The sequence below is a fragment of the Balaenoptera acutorostrata genome, chromosome 2, assembly GCF_949987535.1.
Source record: "Balaenoptera acutorostrata chromosome 2, mBalAcu1.1, whole genome shotgun sequence".
Lineage (NCBI taxonomy): Eukaryota > Metazoa > Chordata > Mammalia > Artiodactyla > Balaenopteridae > Balaenoptera > Balaenoptera acutorostrata.
The window spans coordinates 70,314,021-70,331,722 of NC_080065.1; the positions used below are offsets into that span (position 1 = coordinate 70,314,021).

Consider the following 17,702-nt stretch of genomic DNA (forward strand, 5'->3'; position numbering starts at 1 on the left):
TATCTCACAGGCATATATTTTCCCCTGAAACACTCAATTCATTTATTATATTTATCTCCATGAAAGCTTGTAGTTGAATTACACTTTTAAATATCGAAGACTTTTTTTCCCTTGTGGAAAGCAACCATGGAAAACAAGACACAAATAATACTAAGAATGAATAGAAGATGGCTTATTCAACTTCAGAAAAATTAATTAATGAGTTGTGTAGGACCTCTCGAAAGAAGAGCACTTCTATAAAGAATATATGAAATGATACCTAAATTCCTAGTAATAATAGTAATAATAAAAACAAAGCACAATAATTACTTGGATATATATATAAACATATTTTTATTGGGATATATATGTGTATATACGTGTGTGTATGTAAAATGCCTGTATTTCCAAGTGCTGAAAGAACTCATGCAATCCATTTTCTCATTTAGTTTATAAAATTCCCTTCTCTGTAGGAATGGAGATGTTTATGTCCTGCATTTCCTTCTTATACATAAAGTATTTCTTTATTATAATAGCAACTACAGCGTTCTATGTATTGTTTATTGGTGTTAGTTGTTTCCTTTGGTAATAAATAGTAAACTTATTAAGGCTTTTCTTCAATGTACCAAACTAATTATAATATTAAAAACAGACTGGATAAATTTAATTTTAAAACTACCAGTTATAGTGACTGAGTTTAGCCAACTGTCATATTTATAATTCTAAAATGGTTTATTTTTTCAGAAATTTTACATTGGATAGGTGACGTGACATTGTCTCGCATGAGGATTCCGGCTTACATCCTTTTCACTGAACGTGTCAGTTTACTCTCATGACTTTCCAACTTGCCTAGTGGGAGTCTTTTTCTTTCTTTACAATAAGACTTATTTGGGGAATGGCAAAATCATGTGTTATAGTAAGTGTGGCTCCTAAGTACGTGGATTTATAACTATATTTTGCTTGTGCTTATGGAGGTATGTTTCCGGGGCTCTACATTAATTTGAAGGTAGACTGTGTAAGTTTAAAATGTATATTACAAAACCTAAAGCAGTGACTAAAATAACAAAAAAAGTTATAGCAAATAAGTCAACAAATGAAGCACAATGGAATCACTAAAAAATTCTATTAATTCAAAAGAAGGCTGAAAATAGGAAAAAATGAAAGAAAAGATAAGACATATAGGAAATAAATAGCAACATGATAGATTTATACCCAATTATGTCAATACTCATATAAATATAAATGGTCTAAGTGCTCCAGTTAAAAAGCAGAGATAGTTGAATTGGAAAAAAGGAAACAACTATATGCTGCATAGAAAAAATGCATTTTAAATATAAAGTAGAAATAGTTAGAAGTAAAAGGATGGAGAAAACATATACCAATGTAGTACTAATCAAAAGGAAGCTAGAGTACCTCTATGAATAGCAGCAAAGTAGGTTTCAGAGCAAAAATACCACCAGGAATAAAGAAGGTCATTTTCTAATGATAAAAGAGTTATCTGATTAAGAGGACATTACAACCCTAATCATTCATATATCTTTAAACAGACTTTCAAAATACATGAAGCAAATACCAATAACTGCCAGGAGAAATAGAGAAATCAATGGTTAGAGTTGGATTTTCCACATTGCTCTCTCTGGAATTTTTAGTACAAGTAGCTAGAAAATCAGGGAGGATATAGAAACCCTGAACAACACTATCTAATCACTTGGCCAACTTGACACAAAAGTTTTATGTACATTTCAGACTGAGATAATGAAATAAAATGCATAAATAACAATGTCCAGTCTATCAATTAGGGAAATTTTAAAAATGATTCACAAATAATCATTAAATCATATGCTTAATATAAATGGAGACAAGAAGTATTTCACCAGCACAATGGTTTACACCTCTTCCCTAAATCAACTTATATAAGGATTTAAATATTACAAATGTGCTTTTCAGTGAATATTGCACATGGATTATAGATGAGAATACTTATCTTAAAATTAATTTCAAGAACTGTATAATTTATGAAGTTTAGAAAATTTCATCTTATGGAATATATTTGCATTCTTTACACATCAAAATGCCTACTGTAAAAGGTGAAAACAAGAACTGAAATAGTTATTTGATATAAATCATAGCAGACATTTGTCTACACCTCAAAAAATTTGAAGACATTCTTACAAAATACCCAATATTCATTCAATCTAAGAGGCCACTGATTATAAAACATGCCATTATTTTACATTCTTCTAGAATATAGTAAGGGCTATTAGATTGTGACATTGAGATACACCAATTTCTGAGATGTTAAAACGCAGAATGTGTGTGTGTTCTGAGGTGTTAAGTGAATATGTCTGTCCTGAGATGCTAAATGGGCATATTCTGAGACATTAAAAGATAAAGAGTTGTGGTTTTATAATCTTAACCTAAAACACATCTCCCCTAAAATAAATTTTGTGTGAACTGAATTCATAATTTATAGTCTCATTGAAATAGTCACTCCAGTCTTAGTATTTCTGGGAAAATTAAATTCTCTACCTTGCATACTTGAAGAAAGAAAGATATTCCCAACCTTTCTATTGGTTAATAATACAACAACAGTAAGGAACTAAAGGGGTTACATAAAATGGAAAAATCATTATTAACTCAGAAATGCTTAACATGTATGAAAGTGTATTATATTTTCCCCAAAATCACTGAAATAAGAGATTACGTTTCTACTGATGTCTTCAGAAAGGTACAGTTCTTTGCACAGACTCTAAGCAACAAATTAATTCAATTTCATTAATCTAAGGCCATATTTTAACATCTGATCCAATTAGTTATTGATATTACCCTTGAGCACTTTCATTCTCCAGAATCCCACAGACATTCAGACCAGTAGCTACCAGTAGATACAAAGATGTTCAACATAGTAAGAACTTTTAGCAAAACAATTAGAGATCATATGGTGTAGAAGTTTAAGTGCATCAATATATACTGATCATTATAATATTAAAACACAGATTTTACAGGTCAAAATATTACTATGAATTAAAACACAATCAAGGAAACTGAGCAGAGAAACATCCCTATTTTAATTTCAATGAACTAGTATAATCATCAAATCTGTTCACTTCTATAATTATAATTCTACAATTCCTAATTATCAAAATAATCAAGGAAATAAAAAATGTTAGACAAATTGATCCTCTACTTCTGTATGTCATCAAACCACCAGAATGACTTACCTTATCTTTTCTTTGCTTTTCATCCTGGTATACTGTCCAGTGTTCTCCATCATTGCTGTAAGCTAGTTTGTAGGAGCCTACAAACTGCACATGACCAAAATCTTTAGCTCCTTGTGTAATAATGCCAGTCACTTTGGTAGGGACCAGAAGATCCACCTACAAAAAGGAAAAGACATACTTCAAATGCCACGATAGAGTCCATTATAAATTTGCAATTCTTTTGAACTCAGGAGATTAAGAAATATATATCCTAAAGCCAAAAATCCACTTGATTATTTGTATTTTGAAATAGAAGACTGAGTTTATTATTGGCTTGTGATTTTGATTATGCCACTGGGTAAACCTGGCTGAAAATTTGAACAACCATTTTGAGCATTTTTAAATAAAGTGGTGGTCTTTTCAGTCTACCAGTCAATTTTATATTAAACTGACTCATCTAGCATGTGGTTTTTGTGTAACTGAGATAGTACAAAACTGGCAAGGCTGATCTTCTTGAGACTGATCATCATCTCCCAGAGTTTGTGCTTATAAATCAATTTTCTGACTTTACTGGTCAATTTTATAGTAATAAAAATTATAGCTGTGTACATATCAGGAACAAAAAAATTTGATGTTTCCTAATTAAGCATTAAAAAGTCAACCCTGTTTCCATGAATTTTAATCAGTTCAGTAATATATAATTGAGTAATAGTAATCATTGTCCAATGAAAATCATCTTTCAGAAAACTACAACCCTAAAACTGTTGAGGAGGAAGTCAAGTATTCTTCAAAAATGAGAGAGAATTAAAATATGCATCCATGACTTGTGGGATCTGTGCTCACAATGTGCTCATTGTTGCAAAATATATATGAAAGGGCATAAGACCCACGGTGATTTAGTAAGCATTAAATTCATCAACTGCAACACTGAAATGCAAAAGATAGGAATGATTTTCATCAAAGAAGAATACATAACATTGAATAGTATTTCCCCTCTTTGTTCTCTAATTCATGCATCTTTTCTTATATCTTATGATGCTAATTAAAAGAAAAATTATAGGAAACTTTGTTTTCCATGTGGACAATTCTTATTAAGACCTTTACCATTTGTTGTATTAATGTTCCTTGATCTATAGCTTCCTCTCTCCTCCCACAATAGCCACCTACTTCTTCCTACTTCCTATGACTAAGTGCACTGCTACATCCTTGATCTTATCATCTTCAACTGTCATGATCTCATGTGTGACCTTAGTGGCTTTCAACCACTATGACCTTTTGTTTCTATTTCAGGCTCTCCATCCTGAGAGATGTTTGTAGCTACAAATAGACAGTCATGGGTCAGACACAGGTCATCAATGAGAAGAGAGGACTAGGGAGACTGCATTAAATAGACCATATTAAGTGACATAGATGCTCATCAATAAAGATATGAAAACGTTACCAATGTTTCATGGCATAGGATTATATTTCTTAAAAAATTCACATGGGCTTTTTGCCCTCTTTTTGTAACATTCATCAAAGACATTAGGCTCAAGCTGGACAATGGATTAAGACAGAAAACCACCCTTAATACTTTATTAAAACATTCTAGAAAGTTTATAAAAAATTATAAAATATAATGTTGTTACTACTTTCCAAACATGTATTATGTCACTTAAAATATCTTGCGTGTCCAGTGGCAATGCAGGATGGCAAAGTTATGATATCCTGGGAAGGAAACTGTTGCTGCCTCACATAATGCTAAATGCTTTGTGGTAAGTCTTCAGTGACTCCTCTTAATACTGCTTTCTGGTAGGATATCATCTCCACTTTAGAGGGAACAGTTGCTAGGGAGGTAACATAACATGACATGTGACCGAAAGATCAACAGTCAGTAAAGGAAGGATCCCAGATTCAAATCCATGTCTTTCTGATTCAAAGTTCCGCATATGGATTCTAACTCAATGATTTCTTCCCATTCTCTGTGACTATTTCAGAAATTTCTGAAGAATCTCAAAGCTTTCTCACCACACTCATCAAACGTACAGCCACTCTAAGCCCCAAACAAAAGCAATCCAGGCTTTACAATATTATGAGAGCACTGTCTTTAAACATGAATTTCCTCTCTGTTCTTTAGCTGTCTGGGCTTAAAAATGTGGATTGCTGTTGCTGTACTAAATCCAAATCTAATTGCGCAGAAACATCTAGGCCTAGCCACTGCTCTTCAAAGTGCTCTTAATGTTGCTGACACTCAATAAATGGAAAAAAAGTCTTACAGTACTCTGAGTCACTGTGTTGTCATCAAGGCTGTAAACATACAGGAACTCAAACTGACACCAAGAATACCTCCAGTGGATTCTTCAGTGCCTAAATGTCTATAAATCCTAAGCTAAGAAGATGCAGTGAGGAGTCTTGGAGCATCTCTCTTTCAGTGGTATTTCTTAAAGTCAGGGTTTCCTGCTGGGTGGAGATGTTTTCTCCTTAAGTTGTGTGTCTTGGCTCTTTCGAACAGATCTGTTTTTCTCCCACTTTAACGGCTCCCCTTCTCCAGCTTTTTTTTTTTTTTTTTTTTGATCCAGAAATGTTTTTCTTTTTTGTTCCAGTTAAGTCAACTCCTCGATTTAAATAGTCAGCAATCTGTTTCAAGCTGGATTTGGTCCTAAAATTTGCTACATTATAAACTTAGAATACCAGGCCTAAGCAAACCTTCTTTCAGTATAAAAATAATCAGCATCCCACACTTAACATGAGGTTGCTACAAGAGGGGTGTACAGATCTCACTCTGCGACACACTGAAAGGACACATCTCTCATGTTCATCATGCAAGATGATCCCAGAAAAGCCCACTCTTCTGGACCTATGCCTACCCCTGGCCCAGGACCACTCTGTCCTCTTGCAGATTTTCTGAGTTAAAGTTGTACTGCAAATATGAGTCTGCTATTTTAGACCCTCACCTCCCAAGGTTTGGCTCAGATAGAGCAGGTTATTTAGGGCACTAAGCTGGGACATGGGTAGACATTTGGCTTAATGCACTGCACTTCATGTCCGGATCTGTATTAAAAGTACCTAACATGTAACTGTCCTCAATAAAGGTTTTGCTGGATTACGCTGGAGCTACTTCCTAAGTATGTTCTGCAGACAAAACCAACCCGTGGCTAAGGATACTGCAGTGTATCACAGCGGAAAATGCTAGCTGCTTTCTTCTTGTTTCTCTACGTGGCATTACTGGTTAAGGAAACATCGTCATAGTTGTACCAACAATTTTTATTGGGAAGGCAACTAGTTTAAAATCCTCTCCAATCTTCAGGAATGTGATTGTGAAAGCCAGCCTATTCTAGTGAAGCTGAATGGTCTGGGTTCACAAACTGGCTCTACCCTTACTAGCTATATGCCTTTGGGCAAGCTACTTTACCTCTCTACAGCTCAATATCCTCATTTGAAAAAATGAGAATAGTCCCTTTATTAGGATTTTAAGGATTTTATGAGGATTAAATGAGTTAATATATGTGTGTAAAACAATATATAGGAGTATTAAAACTTTGTTAACAGTAAAACAATAAGTAAATCTGGGGGAAGAATCTAATATTGGTCTCAGAGTACCTTTTAGAAACACAAATATGGAAACAGGGAAATCAGGTGGCCAGATTGTCCTAGAAGCAACTTCTTGATCATAGCATATTTTGGCCACCTTCTCAGGATGTACACAAAGACAGTCATTTCATCTTTACTGGAAGTAGAGAAAATATTGAGCAACTAAAATTCACATTTATGGGTGAAATGGTTAATTAAGAATATAATTAATTTTATGGAATGTTGTGCATCTCTATTTAAATATTAAGATTATATTACAATAGGGAAATGGTCTCACTCTTTGCAGATGACATGATAGTATACATAGAAAATCCTAAAGATGCTATCAGAAAACTACTAGAGCCCATCAATTAACTCAGTAAAGTTGCAGGATACAAAAGTAATACACAGAAATCTGTTGCATTTCTATATACTAACAACCAAAGATCAGAAAGCGAAATTAAGGAAACAATACCATTTACCATCGCATCAAAAAGAATAAAATACTTAGGAATAAACCTACTTAAGGAGGCGAAAGACCCGTACTCTGAAAACTAAGATGCTGATGAAATAAATCGAAGATGACACAAACAGATGGAAAGATATACCATGTTCTTGGATTGGAAGAATCAATATTGTGAAAATGACTCTACTCCCCAATACAATCAACATATGCAATGCAATCCCTATCAAATTACCAATGGCATCTTTCACAGACCTAGAACAAAAATTTTAAATTTGTGTGGAAACAGAAAAGACCTCATATAGCCAAAGCAATCCTAAGAAAGAAAAATGGAGCTGGAGTAATCAGGCTCCCTGACTTCAGACTATACTACAAAGCTACAGTCATCAAAACAGTGTGGTACTGGCAGAAAAAGAGAAATATAGATCAATGGAACAGGATAGAAGGCCCAGAAATAAACCCAGGCACCTATGGTCAATTAATCTACAACAAAGGAGGCAAGAATATACAATGGAGCAGAGACAGTCTCTTCAATAAGTGGTGCTGGGAAAACTGGACAGCTACATGTAAAAGAATGAAATTAGCATATTCTCTAACACCTTACATAAAAATAAACTCAAAATGGATTAAGGACCTAAATGTAAGACTGGATACTATAAAATTCTTAAAGGAACACACAGGCAGAACACTCTTTGACATAAATTGCAGCAATATCTTCTTTGATCTGTCTCCTAGAGTATGAAAATAAAAACAAAAATAAACAAATGGGACCTAATTAAACTTAAAAGCTTTTGCACATCAAAGGAAACCATCAACAAAATTAAAGGACAACCCACAGAATGGGAGAAAATATTTGCAAATGATGCGACCAAAAAGTGCTTAATCTCCAAAATATATAAACAGCTCATGCAGCTCAATATCAAAACAACAAACACCAAATCAAAAAAATGGGCAGAAGAGCTAAATAGACATTTCTCCAAAGAAGACATACAGGTGGCCAAAAAGCACATGAAAAGATGCTCAACATCGCTAATTGTTAGAGAGATGCGAATCAAAAATACAATGAGGTATCACCTCACATTGGTCAGAATGGCCATCATCAAAAAGTCTTCAAATAATAAATGCTGGAGAGGCTGTGGAGAAAAAGGAAACATCCTACACTGTTAGTGGGAATGTAAACTGGTACAGCCACTATGCAGAACAGTATTGAGTGTTCTTAAAAAACTGAAAATAGAGTTACCATATGATCCATCAATCCCATTCCTGGGTATATCTGGAGAAAACTCCAATTTGAAAAGATACATGCACCCCAATGTTCAGGGCAGCACTATTTACAATAGCCAAGACATGGAAGCAACATAAATGTCCATTGATAGAGGAATGAATAAAGATGTGGTACATATATACAATGGAATATTACTCAACCATAAAAAAGAATGAAACAATGCCATTTGCAGCAACATGGATGGACCTGGAGATTATCATACTGAATGAAGTAAGTCAGACAAAGACAAATATCTTATGATATCACTTACATGTGAAATCCAAAAGAAATGATACAAAGGAACTTATTTACAAAACAGAAACAGACAGACTTCTAAAACAAACTTATGGTTATCAAAGTGGAAAGGTGGGGGGAGGGATAAATTAGGAGTTTGGGATTAACATATACACACTACTATATATAAAATAGATAATCAGCAAGGACCTACTGTATAGCACAGGGAACTCAATATTCTCTAAAAACCTATATAGGCAATGAATCTGAGAAAGAATGGATATGTGTATATTTATAACTGAATCACTTTGTGGTACACCTGAAACTAACACAACATTGTAAATCAACTATACTACAATATAAAATAAAAATTAAATTAAAAAATATTAAGAGAAAATTAGACTCCAAATTATAGTGGGTGATTTGTTTTCCTTTAATTATAAGAGTGAAAAAAGAAGATCTATATAGAAAGAGGCTTAAATGATATATAAGTAAAGAAAAAAGTATTGCATGAGTGTTATGTAGGAATATACCTTTTTTTGTTGTAAAACATCCTACAATGTTTTAGCAAAGCATACATATTTTTAGAGTGTCTAACTTAGAAAAACAGTGTAGAAAAACTAAGAGCATTTGTTTGAAAAAGGTCAAGATGAACTACATTTCAGATTATCTGCATAACACCCTGACAGATGGCTCCCTGGGAGGAGACGAGGCAGACCAAGGAAAGTCTGATGATTTTCATGGAGATGTTCTTAGAGGGGTGAAGAAAATGAAAAGTGATATAGATAAATAGGTGTTCAAAAAAAGTGAACAAAAAGACCAAAGAGATTTACCACAGAAATATGGTGCTCTGCTGCATCTACAATGCTCTAGTTTTTGCTTTTATGTTATATCAGTTATTTTGGATTACGTATTTTATAACTTCAAGGAACTTTGTAAAATTAATTCATTAAGCAGAAATAACTTTGAAGCTAATATAATTATCTATACTTAATAATTAAATTATAGGCAAAATATTTAGACTTTTTGGTTTCAATATAGAAGTTTTTACCTTAACATTATATGAAAAATTCTATATAATTGTAGCTACATTTAAAGCACATAAAGGCATACTTTGTTTTACTGCACTTCGCAAATATCGTGTTTCTTACATACTGAAGGTTTGTGGTAACCCTGTGTCCAGCAAGTCTATCGCACCATTTCTCCAACAGCATTTGCTCACTTTGTGTTTCTGTGTCACATTTTGGTACTTCTTGCAATATTTCAAACTTTTCATTGTCATATTTATTATGGTGATCTGTGATCAGTGATCTTTGATGTTACTATTATGACTCACTAAAGTCTCAGAAGATTGGTATTTTTTAGCAATATTTTTTAACTAAGGTATGTCATGTTATATTTTTAGACATAATGTTATCACATGCTTAATAGACTACAGTATATAAACATAACTTTTTTAAAAAAATTAATTTATTTATTATTTATGGCTGTGTTGGGTCTTTGTTTCTGTGCGAGGGCTTTCTCTAGTTGTGGCAAGCGGGGGCCACTCTTCATCGCGGTGCGCGGGCCTCTCACTATTGCGGCCTCTCTTGTTGCGGAGCACAGGCTCCAGACTCGCAGGCTCCTAGTCCTTTCATTTGGCCACATAATCTCATGTGGCTCACGGGCCTAGTTGCTTCGCGGCATGTGGGATCTTCCCAGACCAGGGCTCGAACCCGTGTCCCCTGCATTGGCAGGCAGACTCTCAACCACTGCGCCACCAGGGAAGCCCCATAACTTTTATATGCACTGGAAAGCCGAAAAATTCACGTGACTTGCTTTATTGCAGAGCTCTGGAATTGATCCCACAATATCTCCAAGGTATGCCTGTAATTAACTATACTTGACATTTGGACAACATTTTTGGTTATCAGATACTGGTCATACTTTTATTCCATATTTGCAGGCTAACTAGTTAATGTGATCAACTTATGATGAAATATTATCCAGTCTCTGTATCTCATACAATTTAGTAGCTCTAAGGTTATGGATTTAGAATCCTTAAAATACTATGGAGGCCTCATAATACACTCATTCCAGCACCCATGATTGCATTCCCCCTCTTACTAAAAAAAGTTTTAGTTTCCAATAATATTTAAAAACATTTAATAAAGCAATTGCTTTTCCTATATTGCATTTTAAAATTATGAACACTAATACAAAAAATATATACTATAAAATAACCTTTCAAAGAGAGCGGGAATGTTCTGTTTTATTGATGTTTTCTAGTGTGCCTTTTACATGTAAAACCAAGCATGATACATGTTTGATGCCATAAACAAACTTTTTATGCTCAAGAACGTGTTTTGTAGCATATCAGTCATATTGTAGACATTCCAAATATCCAGGAATCATCTGCCCTGGATTCAAAATTGAGATAATTCCATATTTAACAATTATCTACAATTATAACATAAACAACTGCATATGTCAACCTGAGCTGCACCCCATGATTGCTGTCAGCTCATGACTATGAACTTTTTAAAAGAGTTTGTTTAGAGTCATGCAGGTAGTTCAACTGCTTATCTTAACTAAGGATGGGAGGCAGCATAATTATGAACATTTTATATTTAATATTGTTATTTTAATAATCTTTCTCAATATAAAATACATGCTAAGAATAAAAATTGAGAAATACAGAGAATATTAAAAAACAGCTCTGTCTTACCATCAGATACAATCAATGATTTTCATACCCCTTAAATGTGGATATTTTAGACAAATTTGTTGTATTTATTTGGCATTTGAACAATATTATTGGTTACCAGGTGTTGGTTGCACTTTTAGTCCACATTTGCAGGTCAATTTATTCTTTTTTTTCCTTAATATTTCACTAGTAATTCTCTATGTCAATAAAATATTTTTAAGACTTTTTTTCTATCCTAACAAGTCATTTCAAGAGTCTATCACAATCATTTATTTACTGTAAAACATTTGCGCCTCCCTGTATCCTTAAATTTTCTATTAAAATTAAAACTTTCATAAAATCCTAGTCCTTTCATTTGGCCACATAATCTCATTTATTGGGTTGGCCAAAAAGTTCGTTTGGGTTTTTACATAACATCTTACGGAAAAATCCAAATGAACTTTTTGTCTAACCCAATACATAGGATAAATTCATAGAATTTGGTCAGAGAATATGGAAAATAGGTTTATTGCCCTAAACATAAAAGTAATAAACAGTTGTGATTATTTTAGATGGTATGAAGAGATATAAGGAATCCAGATAAAATAACCAAAACTCTATTATCTAGAGCTAATTATTGTTGACCTCTTAATATTCATATTTGCAGACATTTCCTATTCCCATATATCTATCTTCATGAAAATAAGCTCACAGTATGAATGTGGTTTTGTAATTTGCGTGTGTATATTTTTGTATGTAAGTAATACTTTGTAATGGCTGTGTAACAGTCTCACAGATACAGAAATAAATATGAAAATTATTTAACCAGTCCACTACTGATATTTTAAAAATTCTTGTTTCTAATTCTTCTTCATTGGTAAAAACCTAAAATGAACTCCTATGTGTATTTATCTTTGCTCATTGGCGCAACTGTTTCCTTATCGTCATAAAGGACCTGTCATTTGAAATGTGGTATGTACATTGTTTCATTTGTTTCTGGAAAAATTATACACTTCCAACTGTGGTATATGATAATTTTTTCTCTACATACTCACTAGTCCTATGTTTTATATAATTCTATATTTTTTACAGTTTGAAAAATGGCATTTTTATATTTAATGTATATAAATGGTGAAAAGTGGCATTTCATTTACATTCTCCTAATTGTTCAGTCTCATTAATAATGTATATTATTATTAATGTCTCTTTAGTATCCTTTATCACTTCTGGGATTAGAGATTTTCTTGTTGCTTTTAAAGAATTATATAGCATCAATATTGGCTTCTGTTATATTTATTGCATTTTTTCCTAATTTGCTATGTCATTTAATTTTTTTGACACGAAAGTTTTTAATTTTCCTGTACTCAAGTCTATCAGTCACTCCATTTGCAATTACATATTTTCGTATGCCTAAAAAGACCTTCTACTTAATTAGATTGGTGAAAAATGATTTACATGTTCCCTTATAATTTCCTCTGGGTTTTCTTTATAAGTTTTCTTCTTTACCTCCCTCCCTTCCTTCCCTCCTCCCTTCCTTTTAACATCTAAATCATCTTGGCTTTCTGTGTACATATGATGTGACATAAGGTTCATACTTTATTTTTTATAAAGATGTAATTCGGGCTTCCCTGGTGGTGCAGTGGTTGAGAATCTGCCTGCTGATGCAGGGGACACGAGTGCGAGCCCTGGTCTGGGAAGATCCCACATGCCGCAGAGCAACTGGGCCCGTGAGCCACAGTTACTGAGCCTGCGTGTCTGGAGCCTGTGCTCCGCAACAAGAGAGGCCGCAATAGTGAGAGGACCGCACACCGCGATGAAGAGTGGCCCCCGCTTGCCAAAACTAGAGAAAGCCCTCGCAGAGAAACGAAGACCCAACACAGCCATAAATAAAATTAAAAAAAAAAAAAAAGATGTAATTTTCTCAACACTTTTTCTTGAATAATCCATTTTTAAAATTGTTTTTTCCCCACTATCTGGGTGATAGTTATAAGGTCTGCTCTTTATTCTTGAAATCAGTACTATAAATTATCATTGTCATCATCATCATATACCAGGATATTCCTTGGTGAGAGTCTCTTTTATTGCTTTTGTATAGAATAAAGTGTATTCATTCAAGCTGTAGACTTGTTCCTGGGGGAGGGAAGTGTGCTCAAAAGGTTTTCTGGTCTTATATTTTAAAATGTTGCTTCTGCTTCTTTTAGTGTCTCCCACTAGAAGGTCAATTTTCCAAAGACGAGCTCTTTACTTCTAATTTTTCCTATTTATAATATTTTCTCACCCATCATTTTAAAATATTATTCTCCTTTGTATTTTCAGAGTTTCTCCACTTTATCCTCAATATTACGGATTTTTTTAAAAACATAAATTTATTTTTATTTTTGGCTGCATTGGGTCTTCGTTGCTGCACGTGGCTTTCTCTAGTTGCAGTGAGCGGGGGCTACTCTTCGTTGCAGTGCATTGGCTTCTCATTGCTGTGGCTTCTCTTGCTGCTGAGCTCTGGCTCTAGGCGCATGGGCTCAGTAGTTGTGGCTCGCAGGCTCTAGAGTGCAGGCTCAGTAGTTGTGGCACACGGGCTTAGTTGCTCTGTGACATGTGGGATCTTCCTGGACCAGGGCTTGAATCCGTGTCCCCTGCATTGGCAGGCGGATTCTTAACCACTGAGCCACCAGGGAAGCCCTGCATTTTATTTTTCTTAATGGAATTTCCACTGCTAAATTTTTAAATTTCCTTGAAATACATAATTTAAGATCCCTCCCTCATCATCTCAACTTTTGTCTCATTCTATTACTCAAGGAAAAAATATCTTTATATATATTCTACTAATCATTTGTTTCTGTAAAAAAATTTCTACTTTTACAGTTTTCTTCATAGCTTTTGAGTAATTTCTATCCTTTTCTTGTTCTGCATATTAAAAAATAAGCCTGATATAATCTTGTATTATTTTCCCTTACTTGAACAGAGAGAGAATAGTCCTGGTGTTTGGCAGCACACTGGTCATAAGCATTCCCCATTGTCTCTCACCATCTATCAGGCTGTTTTATGAATTCTTTCTGACCTTCAGATATAAACACTGCCAAAGGTGTTATTAACAAGGCCCAGCAGACATTTAGGCAGTATAGCTTAGCTGGTCTGAAGGATGAACCTCTCCTACTCTTGCTGTTTATCCTCTACATACAGGAAGGATAACCTATTTTCTTGATAATACAAAATCCAAAGCATTCTCCTATCACAAGTAAAATCACAGTGGCAGGCAACTTCGTCCCTGTTGTTCACTGTACACCTGGCATACACAAGGTATTTCAGTAAGTATATAATGAATGAATGGCTTCATATTTTAGGATTCAGTGAGCTAACATGTAGCCAACATGTACTCTATTCCACTTTTCCAGGTTTGCATTATGGGGTAAATGGGTGTGATGGGACACTGGGAAGTAGAGTGCTGACCACAGCTTGCAGTCTCTGGCTGTAGTAAAGTGACCTCAGGTCCCTCGGTCCACAGGGCAGCCTCTGGGTCTTGGCCACCCCTGTTCTGATTCAGATGTTGGAATCCTCACACTGTAGTTACAGGAAACTCTGCCCAGAGCCTGGAAAGTCACCGACTGGCTTATATTTGTATGCATACTATATGGATGATGGTAAGGGAATCAAAGGATGTGGCAGTCACAATTGAGAAGTTGAATGTAATAAAATAATGTAAGTGATTTCTTGATAAGCTCAACATAGGAACATTTAAAATCAAGTCTGCTTTTGCAGCTCTAGAGGAACCTTCCAAATGTGGTTCTTACAAAAATGTTTGAGAAAATTCATTCAGGCTTCACTAAAACTCTCTATGTAAAAATAGTTCTAAATGAAAGTCCAACTATGATGGTTTTCTCACTAAATCTCAAAGAAATTTAAAAGATAAAACAAAGAAATTGAAGACCACCCAAACAGGTTTAAAGATATACCATTTTCTTGGATTGGAAGAATCAATATTGCCAAAATGACCATAGAACCCAAGGCAATCTACAAATTTAATGTAATCTCTCTCAAATTACCAATTGCATTTTTCACAGAACTAGAACAAATAATTTAAAAATTTGTATGGAAACACAAATGACCCCGAATAGCCAAAACAATCTTGAGAAGGAAGAACAGAGCTGGAGGAATTATGCACCCTGATTTCAGACTATACTACAAAGCTACAGTGATCAAAACAGTATGGTACTGGCACAAAAACAGACACATAGATCAATGGAACAGGATAGAGAGCCCAGAAATAAACCCATGCACTTATGGTCAATTGTGGTCAATTAATCTATGACACAGGAGGCAAGAATATACAATGGAGAAAGGACAGTCTCTTCAAAAAGCAGTGCTGGGAAAACTGGACAGCTACATGTAAAAGAATGAAATTAGAACATTCTCTAAAACCCCATACAAAAATCAACTCAAAATGGACTAAAGACCTACATGTAAGACCGACTACTATTAAACTCCTAGAGGAAAACATAGACAGAACACTCTTTGACATAAATCACAGCAACAGTTTTTTGGATCCCTCTCCTGGAGTAAAGGAAATAAAAGCAAAAATAAGCAAATGGGACCTAATTAAACTTGAAAGCTTTTGCACAGAATAAGAAACCACAAATAAAACAAAAAGACAACCTACGGAATGGGAGAAAAATACTTGCAAACGATGCACCCAACAAGGGATTAATTTCGAAAATATACAAACAGCTCATACAGCTCAATATCAAAAACCAAACAACCCAATCAACAAATGGACAGAACAACTAAACAGACATTTTTCCAAAGAAGACATACAGATGGTCAACAGGCACATGAAAAGATGCTCAACATTGCTAATTGTTAGAGAAATGTGAATCAAAACTACAATGAAGTACCACCTCATAACAGAATGAGGCATCATCAAGAAGTCTAAAAATAATAAATGCTAGAGAGGGTATGGAGAAAAGGGAACACTCCCACACCATTGGTGGGAGTGTAAGTTGGTGGTGAACAGTGTGGAAGTTCCTTAAAAAACTAAAGATAGAGTTACCATATGATCCAGCAATCCCACTCCTGGGCATATATCTGAAAAAGACAAAAACTCTAATTTGAAAAGATACATGCACCCCAGTGTTCATAGTGGTACTATTTACAATAGCCAAGACATGGAAGCAACCTAAATGTCCATTGACAGATGAATGGATAAAGAAGATGTGGTGTGTATATAGAATGGAATATTATTCAGCCATAATAAAGAATGAAATAATGCCATTTGCAGCAACATGGATGGACCTAGAGATTATCATACTAAGCAAAGTTAGAGACAAATGTCATTTGATATCACTTATATGTGGAATTTTAAGAAATGATACAAATGAACTTATTTACAAAACAGAAACAGACTCACAGACAGAAAACAAACTTATGGTTACCAAAGGGAAAAGGAAGGGGGGTGGGATAAATTGGTAATTTGGGATTAACATACACACACTACTGTATACAAAATAGATAAACAACAAGGACCTACTGTATAGCACAGGGAACTATATTCAATATCTTGTAATAACTTATAATGGAAAAGAATCTGAAAAAGCATATATACATATATATGTAAATATATATATATATATAAAACTGAATCAACTTGCTGTACACCTGAAACATTGTAAATCAACTATACTTAAATTAAAAAAATATAAAAACAACCAAAATTATAAACATTTAGAGTTAATAAAATACTATTATAAGGATTGAATCTAATGCCCTTATATTAATTTACTTAAATCATGATATATAAAGAGAAATTAAAATAACTTGATTTTTTCTTTTTTAATGAGCAGATTTTTGTAATATTCTATACAAATTTTGTTTTGAAAAAATATTCTCAAACAATTATAGTTACAAGTAACTAAAATTGACATCAAATTAACAGGTAAGCTATTACCCAATTTCTCCAAAACCTATATCAGAAACACTAAAACATATGTGAAGAAAAATATGAAACTTAGAAAATTTTTAAGGAAAAGAATCATACTTTTCTCATTAGGCTACTGAAAGTGATTTTCTGCTGAGTTCATCAAAAGTAAGATCACCCTGAGAAAGTAGAACTAACATATCTTCTTTATTTACCTTTCAAGCCCGATTTTGATTAGGCTGGGAACTTTGATTTATTCCACAAACAATAATTCAGGGTGGTGACTAATTGAATTAGTCTGTAATTGATAGAGTAATTATTAATAGGTTAATGGAGACTTAATACAAGTCTTTGATAAAACAGCATGATAATATCCAATAAATGTTATTTAGGTACTTTAATTATAGCAGTGCCAAAGCCCAAATGAAGTAGAAAACAAAGAA

At 33.9% G+C, this 17,702-nt stretch overlaps 1 protein-coding gene across 2 annotated transcripts in view; it reads right to left on the bottom strand.

Moving 5' to 3' along the window:
* The window catches only part of EDIL3 (EGF like repeats and discoidin domains 3), a 437,611-nt gene that overhangs the window by 35,093 nt on the left and 384,816 nt on the right, over positions 1–17,702 (bottom strand). For both annotated transcript variants that reach the window (XM_007193039.2, XM_007193038.2), the window contains one exon: positions 3,201–3,356. In XM_007193039.2, the coding sequence (XP_007193101.1) occupies positions 3,201–3,356 (156 nt within the window). The remainder of the gene's footprint in view (positions 1–3,200; positions 3,357–17,702) is intronic.